At 36.8% G+C, this 16,015-nt stretch overlaps 1 protein-coding gene across 11 annotated transcripts in view; it reads right to left on the bottom strand.

Moving 5' to 3' along the window:
- The window catches only part of thrb (thyroid hormone receptor beta), a 117,014-nt gene that overhangs the window by 55,253 nt on the left and 45,746 nt on the right, over positions 1-16,015 (bottom strand). For 9 of the 11 annotated variants that reach the window (XM_055220318.2, XM_073858036.1, XM_055220315.2 and 6 more), the window contains one exon: positions 3,034-3,090. In XM_055220318.2, coding sequence (XP_055076293.2) covers positions 3,034-3,078 — 45 coding nt within the window. In that variant the 5' untranslated portion in view covers positions 3,079-3,090. Of the gene's footprint in view, positions 1-3,033; positions 3,091-16,015 lie in introns of those variants that run through there. The other 2 variants (XM_055220321.2, XM_055220325.2) reach the window with 1 other exon arrangement.

The raw sequence follows: 16,015 nt of genomic DNA, 5'->3' as shown, positions 1-16,015 counted from the left end.
TTCGTCCCCTCATGAGAGACTTTTGACTTTATTATACAACCGGCACAATGCACGACGCGAGTGTCTTTTGCTAGAGTAAAGAGCGCGTTGATAATATGCGCATATTAACGGAATGACAACGCGGGTTTGTTATCACATACATGGATGCGAAGCATCACAAACACGCCTTTTTAAAGGATTAAAATGTAAAAGATTATTACTGAGTCTCTTGGACATAAATGATGACTGATTATGAGACGTTAGAAGGCGCAAAGACCTGCTTCATCTGTACCTAAGTAAATAAATGATTTGCTTTTAAACAAATGCATCTATTTTTAAATGCTTCCCCACGAATTTATTGTATTATAATGACTCTTTACCTGTGGATATGGTGAAATGAGAACGTTTGTAAATTCTTTATCTCTTGTTTGTAACAAATAAAGTACAAACCTTATATAAAGCCTAATATATTCTAAAAATGTAATTATACAGCATGTATTTCTTTATAAAAGTATACAATATCAGAACTAAACCCATTATTATTTTTGTTCAATGTATGAATTATTTATAAGTTAAAAAAAGCCAGTGTACTATTTAGTAAAAAAGGTCTATAAGGTATGTAATTGTGCGAATATTTTACCACTGTTAATCGACGTGTGATCCTAACTTAAAAACGAAAGTAAAATATGTTCGTCTGAACATTGAACATTTTGAAGTTTATTTAATATTATATGTTGTTATAATATTATATGTTGTATGTAAATATATATATATATATGTAATGTATGTCTGAAGTTGTAACGAAAGTAATTTCCCCTGGAATTGTTATAAGTATTTCTGCTTCTGATTAATAGCGCATATATTAAGCTGGCTTGTTACCCAGTCTCACAAAGTTTCGTGATATAGTCACGTATTTTTTGATTCTTTTTTCTGCTATTATCACGAAATTTCGTGTTTTTTCGTGATCGTATAACGAATTCCTGTTTTCGTGTGATTATCCCGTATGGTTACTCGACTGTTTTTTCCTATTTTCAAACCATTGTCGCTTCGGTTTAGGGTTAGATTTGGTGCTTGCATTAGAATGTCACTGTATATATTGATCTATACTATTTTTTCTGATTTATTTTTTTATATGTCGCCTGGCGTTAGGGTTAGAGTTGGGTTTGGTTAGGGATGTCATTTTATGTCACTCTAACCCTAAACCGAAGCGACAATGGTAAGAAAATAGGACAAAACAGTTGAGTTACCAATACGTGATAATCACACGAAAACAGGAATTCGTTATACGATCACGAAAAAACACGAAATTTCGTGATAATTGCTGTGTGCACTAAAGTGTATATGACAATAAAGTAGTGTGAAACTCAATGTATTTATTTTTAAAATGTATTTTAAATGGGCCTATAGGCTCATAGGTTTTTTGTAAAAAAAAAAAATTCACAGCACCCCCTGTTCAAAATGACTTCCAGCGGCCCTGTTTCATGTGTTCTGACTTATCAACGCTGTTTAAGAGTCGTTTCTTATGCTAAACGCAGTTGGACGTGTTACAGAGAATTTCTGTGCCGAATGCACTTCCCCAGGGTTTGTACAAGTTTCGGAAAGTTTTTTTCAATTACAGGAACTGCTGACGTTTCAGGGGTTTCTATAGAGGGTATGCACTGATGTCACTTTGCCACGTGACCATGCCAGAACTCGCCCTGTTGAGTGGCAAACGTTCAACAAAATGGCTGGTTTTCATAGCGGCTGCTGCAAAAATGCCAGTAAAACTGACTATTATCAGCTTAAATTATATTTAGTTAGACTTGATAGCAGAGGCGGACAATACTTAGTTACATTAGTTACATTAGTTACATTTTCCAAGCATCTGTGCTTTATTAGGTTGTTTGTACTGGGAAAAACATTACTTCACTACATTCTAAAGCATATAATCATACTGTGTATTCTTTTATTGCATATTAAAATGTATTTAACACCTAATTACATTAAAATTGTGTACTTTTACTTGAGTAAAAGTACGTTAATGTACCTAAATATTAAATGTAAACAAAACTTGTATTTATGTAATGTAATAGAGTAAAAATTATGATAATATGCTTTGGAATTTTTTTTCCAAACAAAAACACGGATAAAATACAAATACTTGAAAAATACTAGTAAAAACTCTGCTTGATAGTGACTCTAGCAACTTGTCAACCCACCTGTGGTCTGTGGACGTTGGCGTGAACAATCAATTTACTTCTCCTTTCTGTGTTTTTTTTTGTCAGTCTGTAAAACGATAGCTCCGTATTCTTGTTAATCTATTAGTACAGTCTATCGCACAACAGCTTTTTCCCATTTAGACAAATATTCCACATGTTTTTGCTGATTTCACACTATACACAAAGGCTGCCGCTCTGTCTTTTTCCACTCAGTGGGTGTAAACGTAGTCACTTTCGCAGAAGGTGATGTCACGTGCATACTCTCTATACATATCACTTATTTTAATGGGTATTTCCTCCGAAAAACCCCGCCCACCCGTCAATCAGCGGGAGACGCTAGAACTTACAAACATCACAGCTTTGTTTAATATCAAGACTCAACATTGGGACAAAAGAAGAAGTGTGTTTTTGGATGTAAGGAAAAGAAAGCCAGCCTTATGAAAACAATGGATATAGTTTGTTTATCCGAGGTAGCAGCGGAGTTTTGCTTGTGTGTTTGTTGTGCTGGATTTCATTGAAAAATCTCAACCGGGTCATGAGTTGCATGCTGTAAGTAAGACTTCTGTCTTATGTTGGAAATAGGCGTGCAAGTGAATATAATGTAAACGACATGAACATGTAGTGAATCATAAGTTATCCAAAGTCAGTGTTGTATAAAGGGATGACTTGGACTCGCTCCTCCCGCGGTAGTAACTCCTCCTTCTTAATTTTTTCGTACGTTATCGGAAAGAATCGGTAAAGCTAATCTGCCTTTTATAAATCTGATTAAACTATACTATACTACTCTATAGGTACTTCAGATTAACATCAGAAATGCAGAAACAGCTTGTGTTATGGGAGCTTTAAATGTACTAACCTTGACCAGTGCGATTCCTCGAGTAGATTTGAAGACAGTGTTCATTCATTCCTTTACCTTTAAAACAAATGTAAAACAAATGGTAAATAGCAGCTTAACTCAGCAGTAATATAAATACTAAAGGTGAGTAATATTTGTAATATTTTAATTAAGAGACATCATCTGAATCTGGTGCTGCACCCTAAAAGTCCCTAAAGGTAAATCTATCCCTAAAGGTAAATCTATGAAAATTTATGACAAAACCAGTTCTAAAACTAAAAATTTTAATTAAACAAAACAAATTAAATTATACAAAGTAGTGCTGTTGGTTAGTAGCCTTATTTTTTTAGGTTTAATTACACAGAATTCATGATAAATTAATGTATTTTATAAAATGTCTTAAAACTGGGGTCCCCCTGGCACCATCTTGGGGGCCCCGGCCCCCAGTTTGAGAGCCACTGGCGTACAGTATGCAACAATACACTGTCAGAAATAAGTTACAAGAGCTGTCACTGTGGCAGTAGCCTTTATAAAGATCCCGATATGCACCATTAGGTACAGAAATGTACCTTTAAGGTCCTAATACGTATTCTTTAGGTACAAAGTAGTAGTGAAGTGGATCACAAAACTCACGGTAACTTTACTAAGTAACACATTAAATAAGGTCTAAAATTATAAATTTTTTAGAGCTACAGAAGTGATTTTCTCTTTGTCTTTGGTTGTTTGCTGACAAACAGCAAAGACAAAGACTTCAGTAAAGTTACTCTTTAACTCTCTCGTCAATCAAGAGAAAACGCTTCCCCGCCAATGACGAGTATTTCCGTCTTTCCGCAATACCGATATTATCCACTAGGTGGCGCCCTTCCGCAACTTTTTAAACCCTGAAGTATTGCCCTATGGCATGCTGCTGCATGTCCGTGTCTGTTTTAGAGATCACTCTGAATGGGATCTCTATGAAAAGTCCGTCACAAAAATTTAATTATCTCAGCTTTTTGCTCAAAATGTGGTGTTTTTGCAGAAACCTACCCATATTCAAAAGCTGATTACAAAGGAACTACTCAAGGTAGGATGAAACGTTTTTTTTTTGTTGTTTGAAAGCAGAGTGTCTGTTCTTTCATTTGGTATATTGTATGTTTATATATTTGAAGAAGAACATTTTCTGGAAGGCATTAAACTTTTGTGAAAATCATGAAAAACGCTGGCGCTGGCTGGCAACTTTTTTTTTAAAACGCTGGCGGTGAAAGAGTTAAGACCGGTCTGTTTTGCAGTGGTCTTTTGCATGCACAAGGTTTACATAAAGATGAGAAAACAATTGTGTTTGAGGCCCATGATATGTCATACCATGAACCGAACTCTAATTATTCATCTATGCAGTTTTACATTCTACAGCAAATGCAAATGATGAATCTGGTGCCATCCGTTTGACCAATAGTACAAAAGGTTTAATTTTTGAAAGGGTAATGTTGTGTACTTTAGCTTAAAGCAGTGGGCTATTTCTTGTCTAATAAAGTCTATGTTATTTTTACACAGGAAGGATACAGGCTATTATTAAAACAACTAGTTATTGTTTCTTGTGTGTCACATGATGAAATGGCGAGATTAAAAGTTATGAACGTGGAACCGACGTTCTGCCATATTAAATGTACCTCACTCTTTTTTATGTTTACATTAACACTATTGTGGTGAGATGTAGTTAGTGAGATCACTGCCTAGGCAGCCACGCCCTTAAGCAGAGAGTTGTTACTGCGTGAGACCACACTACAAGGTGATCAATGCAGTGTCTCCACTTATGCACAAATGCAAGAAAAATTTGTATTATTTTCTCTTACAATCACATCATTTTGCTTCAGAAGACATTTATTGATCCACTGGGTTTGTATGAATTACTTTAAAATGGATGGATGTGCTTTTTTGACCCTTTATTCAATACAAAGGTAAAAAAGAACCAGGTTATTATTGAACTTTGATTGTGTTCAGCTAAAGAAAGAAAGTGATATAGATCTGGCATGACATGAGCAGGAGTAAATTAGTAGAAAATTTGAATTTTTAGTTTCATTCTCTGGCTAATAAGTGCAGTCATCTTAGGGTATGTTCTCCAAATGTTTTACTAATGCTAACTTACTGTAAAATAAAATTAACTTGGTTTAACTTAATTTAAACTATATTATCTGATGGTTAATATGATTTTGTCTTCATTTTTCTTGTAAATTAAATGCAGGAGTACCACCGCAGTGACTCCACCCAACACATCCTCAAGATCCTTGTTGTGGATATATCCATCAATCATGAAGGAAATTAGATATCCTTGCCAAGATAATGCAGTACTGCTTAAAGGGACAGTTCCCCCAAAAAATAAAATTCTGTAACTATTTACACACCCTCATGGTGTCCTAAAGTAGGAAAAATACTATGGAAATCAAATGGATGTTGTCAAATCATTTTGTGTACAATAGAATGAAGAAACTCACACAGGTTAATTAACATTAATGTGAGAAAATGATGACAGAATTTCCATTTTTGGATGAACTATCCCTTTAAGCTTGCGTGCTGCTTATGGAGCTGAATTATAATGCCCTCAACCTTGCTTACCCCATGTCAGGGGCGGACTGGCCATCTGGATAAAAAAAGACCTGGCCACAGACGCAAGTTCACAGAAATGCGCAGGGGAGCAGGTCGGTAAAAATTACCAGTGCAAGCACTCATCTTGGATCTTGGCTAGTTATTGGCTAAAAAGTCCAATAAGTCACTGGTGCTGCTTCTGCAGGTTTCAAAGTCAGGTGCCAGTGTGCCACGTTGCTTTGTGTACAGTAGATATTGAATTATTGTCCCAGTCTGGCACTGCCTGTATTACACTTTTTTTTATAATGCATTATCTGCCAGTATGAGTATCAATATCCCTTTCATTATAAAAACTTGGCTTATTTGTAGAAAACTTTAGTAAACATTAGCAGGATATTGTAATGCTTTGTTAGTGTGCACTAGGGCTGCACGAAAAATCACATGTGACTGTCATGCGCATCTTGTCAGTAAAGCCAGTTCCTTGATTAGACTAAACAGCTTTGTTTAGTAAATGCCGCTCCATCTGAAAGCAGCTGATGCCGATTTACTACTAATCAAGGAACAGGCTTTATTGACGAGATGTGCATGACTATCGCATGCGATTTATCGTACAGCCCTAGTGTGCACATCAAATACTTTTTTACAATGTCTGCAGTCAGGAAAAGCGAATCAGGCTGTGTTGTGAGGGCAAAGGCATATTTGGCAGTTTTCTTCAATAACATTCAGACAAGGGTGGTGACTTAACTCCCTAGGATCCAAAAAAGCGACGCCGCGTTTTGACATATTTTCTTCTCATCAAAATACTCCATCATTAATAATCATCATTTGGAACAGTGAAGGGTCTACTTTTATTTGTGTACATTCACAATAACAACAAATCTTTGTGTTTTTGTCAAATAAAGAAAATAATCAATTCTGTACATGTTGTGCAGTTTAGACACAGTAATGCTCAGTAAAATGCGCTATCATGTCTCTTTCATGGCAACTTTCAATAAGGCTGCACTACAGGATATTTTAAGCGTGTGCTGTAATATGATTCCATGCATTGCGCTATTGTTTACATGCGACGCTATTGTTTACACCTAAGGAGCCGCGAGTACTCGCTCATATGGACGCGATGCCATATGAAACGTGTTTTTAAATAGTTTATACGCGCTTACAGAAACACGCGCATTAAACCATTTTTAAAAACAGAAGCTAGACCATCAGTCGATGGGCATCTGAAAACAGCTTTATATATAACTAATCACTGCAGATGTTCATCTGAGGATATGTTCTGAATTTAGTTTATGTACATGATAGTTTATCTGAATTTAGTGCTATCAGTGATATTTATTTATGTAAGCTTATGTGGTAGTTCTGTTGACAATATATACTAACAGGTGTTTACCTCTCATCTGATACATTACAACACTTCACAAAATCAGGAAGTGGAAAGACATATTCACACTTTTTGGACTTCTGTCTGAAAAAAGGTATGTGTACAAAATTTTATTTGATACTTATTATTTAGATTGTATTGTATACTATTTTGTTAAGCAAAACATTTTCTCTTTAAGTCTCCTCAAATTCATTCTAGCACAACTCATTGAGGCATTAGGGGGTTGTGTTTTATCTCCAAGTGTAAATCATATCAATATTCATGACCATTGACCCTCCCTTGCATATTGCCTTTAAACAACAAAAAGTGTCTTACAAAAGTTAAATCAATATATTGTTTCATGTGAATAAGTGGGTAAAATGATTTTTACATCTTTTGTAGCAAATTCCCAACTCTACAAAATACTTTTACAAGTACTTTTTAATTGTGAACAAATATTTCCTATCTGTTCCTAATTGGCCTTATTTCAGCAACTTTTTATTTAATTTAATTTTACTAACAACGCATAAACATAATTTACTTAAAAATAAAAACAATACGCACATATAATTGTAGCACACTTTGTGCTGAATACAGTGTTATGTGCCAGTGTCCTAAAATGGTCGTATCCCAATACATTTTGGGGTCACCGTATATGGCCAAAGAGCATAAAAACCCCTCTAATATCTTTGCTGTTTGCTACGTCTCTCTTAAAGGGACAGCAAGTGAATTCGAAGATGAAACAGGGTTTAATGAGAAAGGGAACATCTGTGTAGGAGAAAGTTTGGCTGATTTGCAGAGGCTCACATATGCTGATTGCCTGCTGGGTTAAAGAGGGCAGATCAGGACAACTGCAGACATTGTTCTTTAGTTAGGCATTAAAGCAAATGCATATCATACGAAGTGCAGATCAAAGATAACAGAATTATAAAAAGGAGATATGATCGCATACTTGCAACAAATTTTATTTCACTAACGTTTTGGTCAAAAGCCAATTTGTAAAGATGTCAAGGCTGATTACACCCTGACTAAGGCTTTTGGCTGCAATGTTGGTGAAATAAAAATGTGCAAGTTACCAACCAGAATTAAGTAGAAAGAATGAATATTAAAACAAACGTATTAAGGTCATGTAGATAGACAACAGAATTATTTTAATGGGGACATTTCAAGACTTTTTTAAGATGTCAAATAAATCTTTGGTGTCCTCAGAGTATGTATGAAGTTCTAACTCAAAATACCATATAGATAATTAATTTATTATAACATTAAAATAATTTAAGTTAATCTGAGCCGATGGTGTAGTGAGCAGTGCTTCAACATGTGGTGCTTTTGCATTTTCAGTGACCCGAGTTTGATTGTGGGTTTGTGGTCATTTGCCGTTTCCATACCCCTCTCTCCTCCCTGTACTTTCCTGTCCTCACATCACTGTTTAAATAAAAGGCAAAATGGCCAAAAAATATAACTTAAAAAAATAATAATTTAAAATATGCCATGTTGTAGGTGTGAGCAAAAATATGCAATTTTTGGGTGTGTCCTTTTAAATGCAAAATGAGCTGATCTCTGCACTAAATGGCAGTGCCAGGGTTGGATAGTGCAGATTAAGGGCGGAGACCATGATGTTAGAAAGCCAATGTTGATATATGAAATAACCTAAACAAACACGCCCCTACCCCAATAGAATCTGGACCTTCTGTTGATAGACCCGCCCCACACATACACAACCCGGCATTTGATTTGATCTGATTGGCTGTAAGTGTGTTTTGGTAGTCGGCCCGTCTCCTTTTCCAAAGCATTTTTCAAACATCGTGGACTCCGCCTTTAAGGGGCAGTAGTACCCTTTGACATCACAAGGGGAGCCAAATTTCATTTACTTATTTTTCACATGCTTGCAAAGAATAACTAAGTTAACAAAACTAAGTTACTGGATTGTTCATTTTCACATTTTCTAGGTTGACAGAAGCACTGGGTACCCAATTATTAGGGGTGTCACGATTCTTCAAATCCTCGATTTGATTACATGTTGATCCTAAGGTCACGAATCAATTCGATTATCGATTTTAAATTTTTTTAAAGACAAAAAATGCTATGCCATTATTATGTATTATTATTTTATAGTTTCACATTAACATGCACATGCTTTTCCTCGCATGGGGATTTGTGGGCTTCACTACGCGAGAAAGCTTGTAGAGAGAGGAATCCTTCTTGCACCCACATGGACTTAATGCGCGCGTCTTGGACTCCTACCATCTAAAAAAAATCCAGCGCGTCATAAGCAGCTGCGCTTCTCTGTCTCACGTGCACGCGCTATCGCATCTGTCCGAACTTAGTCTAAACATAAACTAAAGTAGTAATCTTTACGTATTTGTTCAGTTTTATGCGTTTCATGTGAGCTGAAGCAAACTATCCCTTTTGTTTAAAATATAACCCGCTGCATATTGGCGCCTCTCTCACTCTCGTGCACGTGCAGAGAGCTGCGCTCTGTCCGAAGTCAGATCACTAGGTAGTAATCCTGTTTATGCTATGCATTTCAAGGAGTTGTAGCAATACATCCCTCATGTTTAAAATATAAATCGCGTTCCACTGAACCAATGTTTTTAAAGGCACCTAAGAGAGTTTTTCCCCACAAGCCGTGACATGGGGGCATTGACGATCCCATTTTTTAATTCGAAGTTCGAGGTCGTGACTTAATTTCGATCGAATTATATCACATAAACATGGAAAAAGTCAGATTTTCATGATATGTCCCCTTAAAAAGCCACTTGCTGTTTGTTAATGTCTGTATTTGCATGAAACACAATTAAAATCAAATAAAGACCAGCAACAACAATTTAAAATTCAATCTGAACATGTCACATGTGATGTATTGCCTAAATCATAAGCTACACTCTTGAGCCTCAAGCCCTTGTTTATCCAGTGTTTTAATGTGAAATCTGAAAGTTTCCCTGTGATGAAAAACTTTTTATTGTTGTTTTTATCTGTGTCTGTGTTTTTAATATGCTTTAAGACAAACTATGTGTAAATTAATTTAACAGTCAACCATAAAATCTGAGTTTTCCAAAGACACTTAAAACCGCAGTTTGAAATCAACTCTGTTTCTTAATTCACAAACATGTAACCAATCACATCATTACAGTTGAACATATGGTTCAGTACCGTAGTTTGAGTCAAAGACATAAAATATGCTGCATAGACTCGGCTCTGAAACGATCACAGCACTGGGACAGGTAACAATAATATAATAACAGGAAATGCTTTCGTGTAAGGTTGTGGCGGTCACGTGGTACAAGCTGCATCTCTGGGAAAACCAGTCCACAAGCTGTAATTACGAAATCTAGGATGATAATGTTTTTACACACTGTAATTATGGTAATTACTATATAACATGAATGCACATAAAATCCACTGTAATTCCGGACACCACTACAAAATGGCTGTCCCCTTAGTGCACGATTTAAGTGTGTGAGGGCTATTTTGACAGAACCATGGAGACACCAGTGGTGTCAGGGCAAAGCGGCTGGGCAGAAGTTCCAACAAAAGTTAGTAAAACACAGCTAATAAAGTGAGGGTGTGCATTATTTTCAGATAATTCAAAGAACCAGAGTCAATTGTTCCATTTAGACATTGCTAAGAAGAAATTGTGTTTTTTTGAGACATTTGACAGGTTAAGTCGGGGACACACCACAAGATAATCGGGCAGAATTTAGGCAGATTTTCCCCCTTATGACACCCCAGGTAAAGTCCCGATCATCTTCTTGGTTGAACCGATTATCTTATCAGATTTTCCAGTGGTGCGCGGTGTGTTAAGAGCGTCTGAATCTGCTGTTTGTGAAGTTAATCTGATGGTGTGTGGTGTGCTGTCATGAACAATTTATGATTAACTAAGATTACTAGTAAACTTTATTATTGTATATGATGACGTATGCAGCCTACAAATGCGAACTCCGGAGGCCGCAGCCTTCCGATTGAGAAATGGCTTGTATGCCATACTGTATTAGACAGAAAATCACAAAAAAATTATGACAAAAGCACATTCTTACAGTGCATACAGTGGCACAGTGATAGAAAATCTTAGAAACCCAAACACATGCTACCACATGCAACATGAGCATTGCCTGAGGGCCTGTTCATGACAAGAATTGTCATGTACATTAAAAAGAAGAATAACACTACATACTGTAACTGAGCTATATTGTATTTGTAAAACAAAAGGAATAAAGTAGTAAAAATGTCTTCATGAAACGGATGTGTAAAATTCCAATTTTTCAAAATTAACTAATTGATGAGTTGTCTAAACCAGAGGTGGGCAAACGTTTTGATGCAAGGGGGGCCACATCAAGTTTTGGGACTTCATGTAAAGGGCGTACTATGTGAATGCCAAAATTAAGTCTTTTAATTTATTCCTTTTAATTTTTTTTACATTAGTTTACAACTGTCCTGTACATTAGTTGTACCATTTCTATCCTGTTATTTTATTAACACACTAAACAATTTAAAAGGGAAACTGATAACCTTTTTTTTTCAGACAAACACAATCAGAGTTATATTAGAAATGTCCTGGCTCTACAAAGCTTTAAAACAGTAGTAAACAGGGAACAGGGATCAACTTCTGACTTTGAAGCCCAAAAAGTCATCCATCTTTCATAGACATAATCCATTTGTCCAATACTATGGAAGTCAATAGTGCCCTAGATCTGTTTGGTTATTATTTTTTTAAATCTTCCTTTGTGTTCATCAGGACAAAGAAATGTATATACTGTAGGTTTGAAACAACTTAAGGGTGAACGAATGAAAACAGAACTTTCATTTTTTGTGAACTATCCCTTTAATACACATGATGTTGTAGCGCATTATGAGATTTTGGGCAACACCCAACACCAAGCAGTACAAATGTGCCTACAACATACTGTAGCTAGGTGCTCTCTACAAAATAGAAACAACCAACTCTAACTCCTTTATGTTCAATCTTCTTTTCCATCACTTTCCAGAATCCAGCAACACAACTCCCAAACTAGTACACACTTTTGATAACAACTTACCAGTTTTAATTTCTAATATCCTTTGGTGCAATAATTGCCAGATAAATGAGCTACACATGCTGAAAATGTTGCATTCTAACTTAATGAAGCAACAGATCAACAATGACAGCCGGTAGTTTTGTGGTGAATGGACAGAAACAAGTTTAAACTGTTTTCCCAAAACGCTGGGTGTTTGATATGCAGCGAGTGTATCACTGTAACAAAGGAGTAAAATTTGAAAAGACACTACAAGACCAAACATGCAAACTTTGACACACAATATTCTTCTTGCTCTGATGCTCGCTGACATAAAGTGCAAAGTCTTATTGCTGACTATGAGCAAAGACAAGCCATTATATTCTGATCCTGTTCTGAGCAAGAGAAAGCACTATATTTCACTATATCCCACGCTATATCCAGCTTTACAAGACGGTATGACTGATGATAAAATCAGAAGCAACATAATTGTCTTTTTTCTGGATCTGACACAAAAACCAAACAAAGATTGAAAAATTGTGAAATTATGGTTTTGGAATTATTTTACAATGAAAAAAGGTAGCAGTAATGTAACTAGCCTAAATGAACCATTAATGCTACCATTTATTTTTGGATTTAATATTTTGACAACTGCTATGTGTAACTTTTGTCTCTCTTCGCCATCTCTGTTTGAAACAAAAAAAAAAGTTATTTGTGGAGCAATTTTCTTTACGTGCATTCTGCTTCACCCCACAAATAAATCTAATGTGTGTGATCATTGAATTAGAGTGTATATGTTATTATACATCGACATGACAGTTGAGGCTGTGTGCCATGGCATAACTTGGGGGGGGGTATTTCCATAGGAAGATTCCACACTATACCTTATTGTGACTGATTTCCTGCTCCTTTTCAGGCTGTGACAATTAGAAGTAGATCCTAAAAGTCATATATTCTAAAAAAATGTATCTATCGGATGCGTTTGTTCTAACTAAATAAAAACAAATATTAACTTGTTTCAGCACGAACTATCCACAGTTTGAACTTTCACTTTTTTAACAACACATGATTCCTCAGATAAGAACATAACATGACATTCCCCAGATGATCATCACTTAAAGAACACTAATGGTCCGATTCACGATTTTACATTTTACATTACTTTGGTGTGTAAGTGTGTATTAGTACATTGTAACGATATGCAAAAGGTACAAACCCCAAAGCAAACGATGACGCGAGTTAACGTCTCCAAAGTAAATCTCTTTTCTTAGACTACAACATGCACACGGATTGTAGACAACAGTTTACTTCCTGGGATTTATGATGTAGTAAAGACCGACATTTTCATAATTCCTCCCACAAGTTGTAAATGAACTCCTGTCAGCATTGCATTGTGCGCAAATCTTTCAAACATGGTAAGGAGCGCCACATTTCCGGCTAACGTCAGAGGTATTCAAAACATTCACAACGTACAGATTAGCTGGCCAGTCAGAGACAGTTTTGTACAAAATACGGATGTTGGGAAACACAAAAATGTACAGTATGTGAAAAATAATGTATTTTTTACCATTAACCACGCAAACACATTGTTTTATACCAAATACACAAAATAACGTTGTTTTTAGCAATGAAATAGGTGTTCTTTAAAACTTTACAGATTAAACGTTGCCATCTAGATGACAAGTTTAAACTCCAGCGTTTCCCAACCCTGTTACGAAGGACCCCCAACATGGCACATTTCCTTTGTATCTCTAGTCAAACACACCTGATTCAACTCATCAGCTTATTAACCCATATAATAATGAGCTGATGAGTTGAATCAGGTGTGTTTGTGTTTTCGTCACAGCCCTAGTCTGAAGTAACTGTCACGGTCCTGTCAGACATCTGTGCTAGATGTAGGTCTGAGTGCATCTGACAGGACCGTGGCAGTATTATGTTCTGTGTGGGGGCATGTGGAATCACATTGTGTGTGTGGCTTCCACATGTTTCCGGTGTCTTGTTGCTGTCGTGATCTTGCCAGACCTTAGTGTAGATCAGGTCTATGTTCTGTGGGCAAGGTCAGGGCAGCAGTGTGTGTATGTGGGAACACGTGTGTTTCACATCATATCTGTGTGACACGTGTTCCCAGTGTTTTGTGGCTGTCATGGTCTTGCCTGACTTTGGTTATTATCCAGAGGGCAAGACCAGGGCAGCATTGTGTTTATGTGGGAATACGTGTTGTTTCACATCATGTATGTGTGACACGTGTTCCCAGTGTCTTGTCACTTTTACCTTACTCCCTTATGTACTCGTGTCTTAAGTGATTAATTATGTTCACCTGTTCCCCATTGATGTGCTGTCTTTATAATGCCCTTGTGTTCTCTGTGTGGTGTGCGTGCGTTGTCGAAGTCAGTGTTTATGTATCCTGTGTAGTTATTTCCCTTGTTCCATTTGTGTTTCATCACATTACTTTGTTATTCCTTGTTTTACCCCATCGTGGGTGTTTCTTTTATTTTCTGTAAATAAACTCATAGTTATATTTTTATACATCCTTCGCGTTTGGGTTCGTCCTTTGTTTTCCACTTCCCGGTGTTTACCGGTCGTGACAGTAACAGGGATTTTATGCTTTTATTAATGAAGTGGAGTAGACAGTACAAGATTATGTTTTAGACCGCAGTGAAGTACAATACATGTGTTGTGTGTCATCTCAGTCATGTGAAAGACACAGGACACAAATGGATGCGCAGACACCAGGTGTATGTGTATGTACTCAACCATTGAACAATGATATGTTTCAGCACTATCATACAGTATTATAATTATAAATGTATTACTGCAGACCTTAGACACAAACAAAACACCAAAAACAGCTTCATGTTGAACTAAATGACAGATGCTGAAATAAGAAAATACTAAATAACCAGTAATAATCCTTTGTCCAGTTGTAATCTCATGAATTAAAAGGTTATGTAATATATTTATTTAAAAATTTGTGAAAGTGCAGTCCAATCAAACAATTAGTTAAGAAACAGATTCATCACACTCAACTCAAGCGGATTGGGGGATGAATCACATCTTAAAGGGATAGTTCACCCAAAAATGAAAATAACATGCAACTCCCTCATGCTGCGTTTACACCAGCCGCGGTAGAGGCGTCAAGCGTGAGTGATTTCAATGTTAAATCAATGTGTAGACGCATTGACGCACGTCTGGAGGTCTTGCGGTGGGGATGAGGCGTTTGGCGCGGTAGCTGCAATTCCGCCACATTCACGCGTCTAGTTCGCGCAAATGGCACGAATTTAGCGTCTGTTGCGGTACGCGCGAATGGTGCTTTTTGTGCATTTTGCGTTTGACGCGAATTTGCGGCTGACTCCCAAGTTGAAAAATGTGAACTTTGGCGGAAAAAGGACATGGCTTGAAAGAGTGTCAGTAAGGACATTGGGCAACCTGGTAAGTTGTAAATACACATTTCACTTTTGAGTCACGTGATGTTTATTGACCCGTGGCATTTCCGCCGTTTTTTTAACTATTATCCCCCTATAGTAAGGTGACCAAATGCAAACCGGTAACTCTCTCGATAAATGCACAATCAGCCACCTTGCAAACAGACAACCGCATAGCACTTGCCCTCCCACAAGAAGCGGATTTTGACTCTGATGCGTGTCAAATGCTTGCTTTTTCCACGCGTCTACTTCGTTCTAGATGTGCGAATGCATTCAAATTGTTCAAGCAGCAAACTAGGTGCGGTAGACGCGATTTTGACACCTCAAACGCGGTTGGTGTAAACACAGCATTAGCATGTAAACAAAGCCCGGCGCATCAAAAAACAAAACAAACAAAAAACAGCTGAGGTGCACCAGATAACACGTCAGCAGCGTTGTTCGTCATCCGCGTCACTGCAGTCACGTGACTTAGTCTCGCGCATGTGCTTAACAACAGATACGTAAGAGAAGACAATGCTGAATAAAGCCATAATTTTTTTTATTTTTAGACCAAAATGTCTTTTCGATGCTTCAACACATTCTAACTGACCCACTGATGTCACATAGACTACTTTGATGATGTTTTTATTACCTTTCTGGACATGGACAGTATGCCGTACGCAGTGTTTCCC

Source organism: Misgurnus anguillicaudatus, chromosome 20, assembly GCF_027580225.2.
Source record: "Misgurnus anguillicaudatus chromosome 20, ASM2758022v2, whole genome shotgun sequence".
In the NCBI taxonomy this organism is placed as follows: Eukaryota; Metazoa; Chordata; class Actinopteri; order Cypriniformes; family Cobitidae; genus Misgurnus; species Misgurnus anguillicaudatus.
The sequence above is the reverse complement of the archived record's forward strand: the minus strand, read 5'-3'. Positions and strand labels throughout refer to the sequence as shown.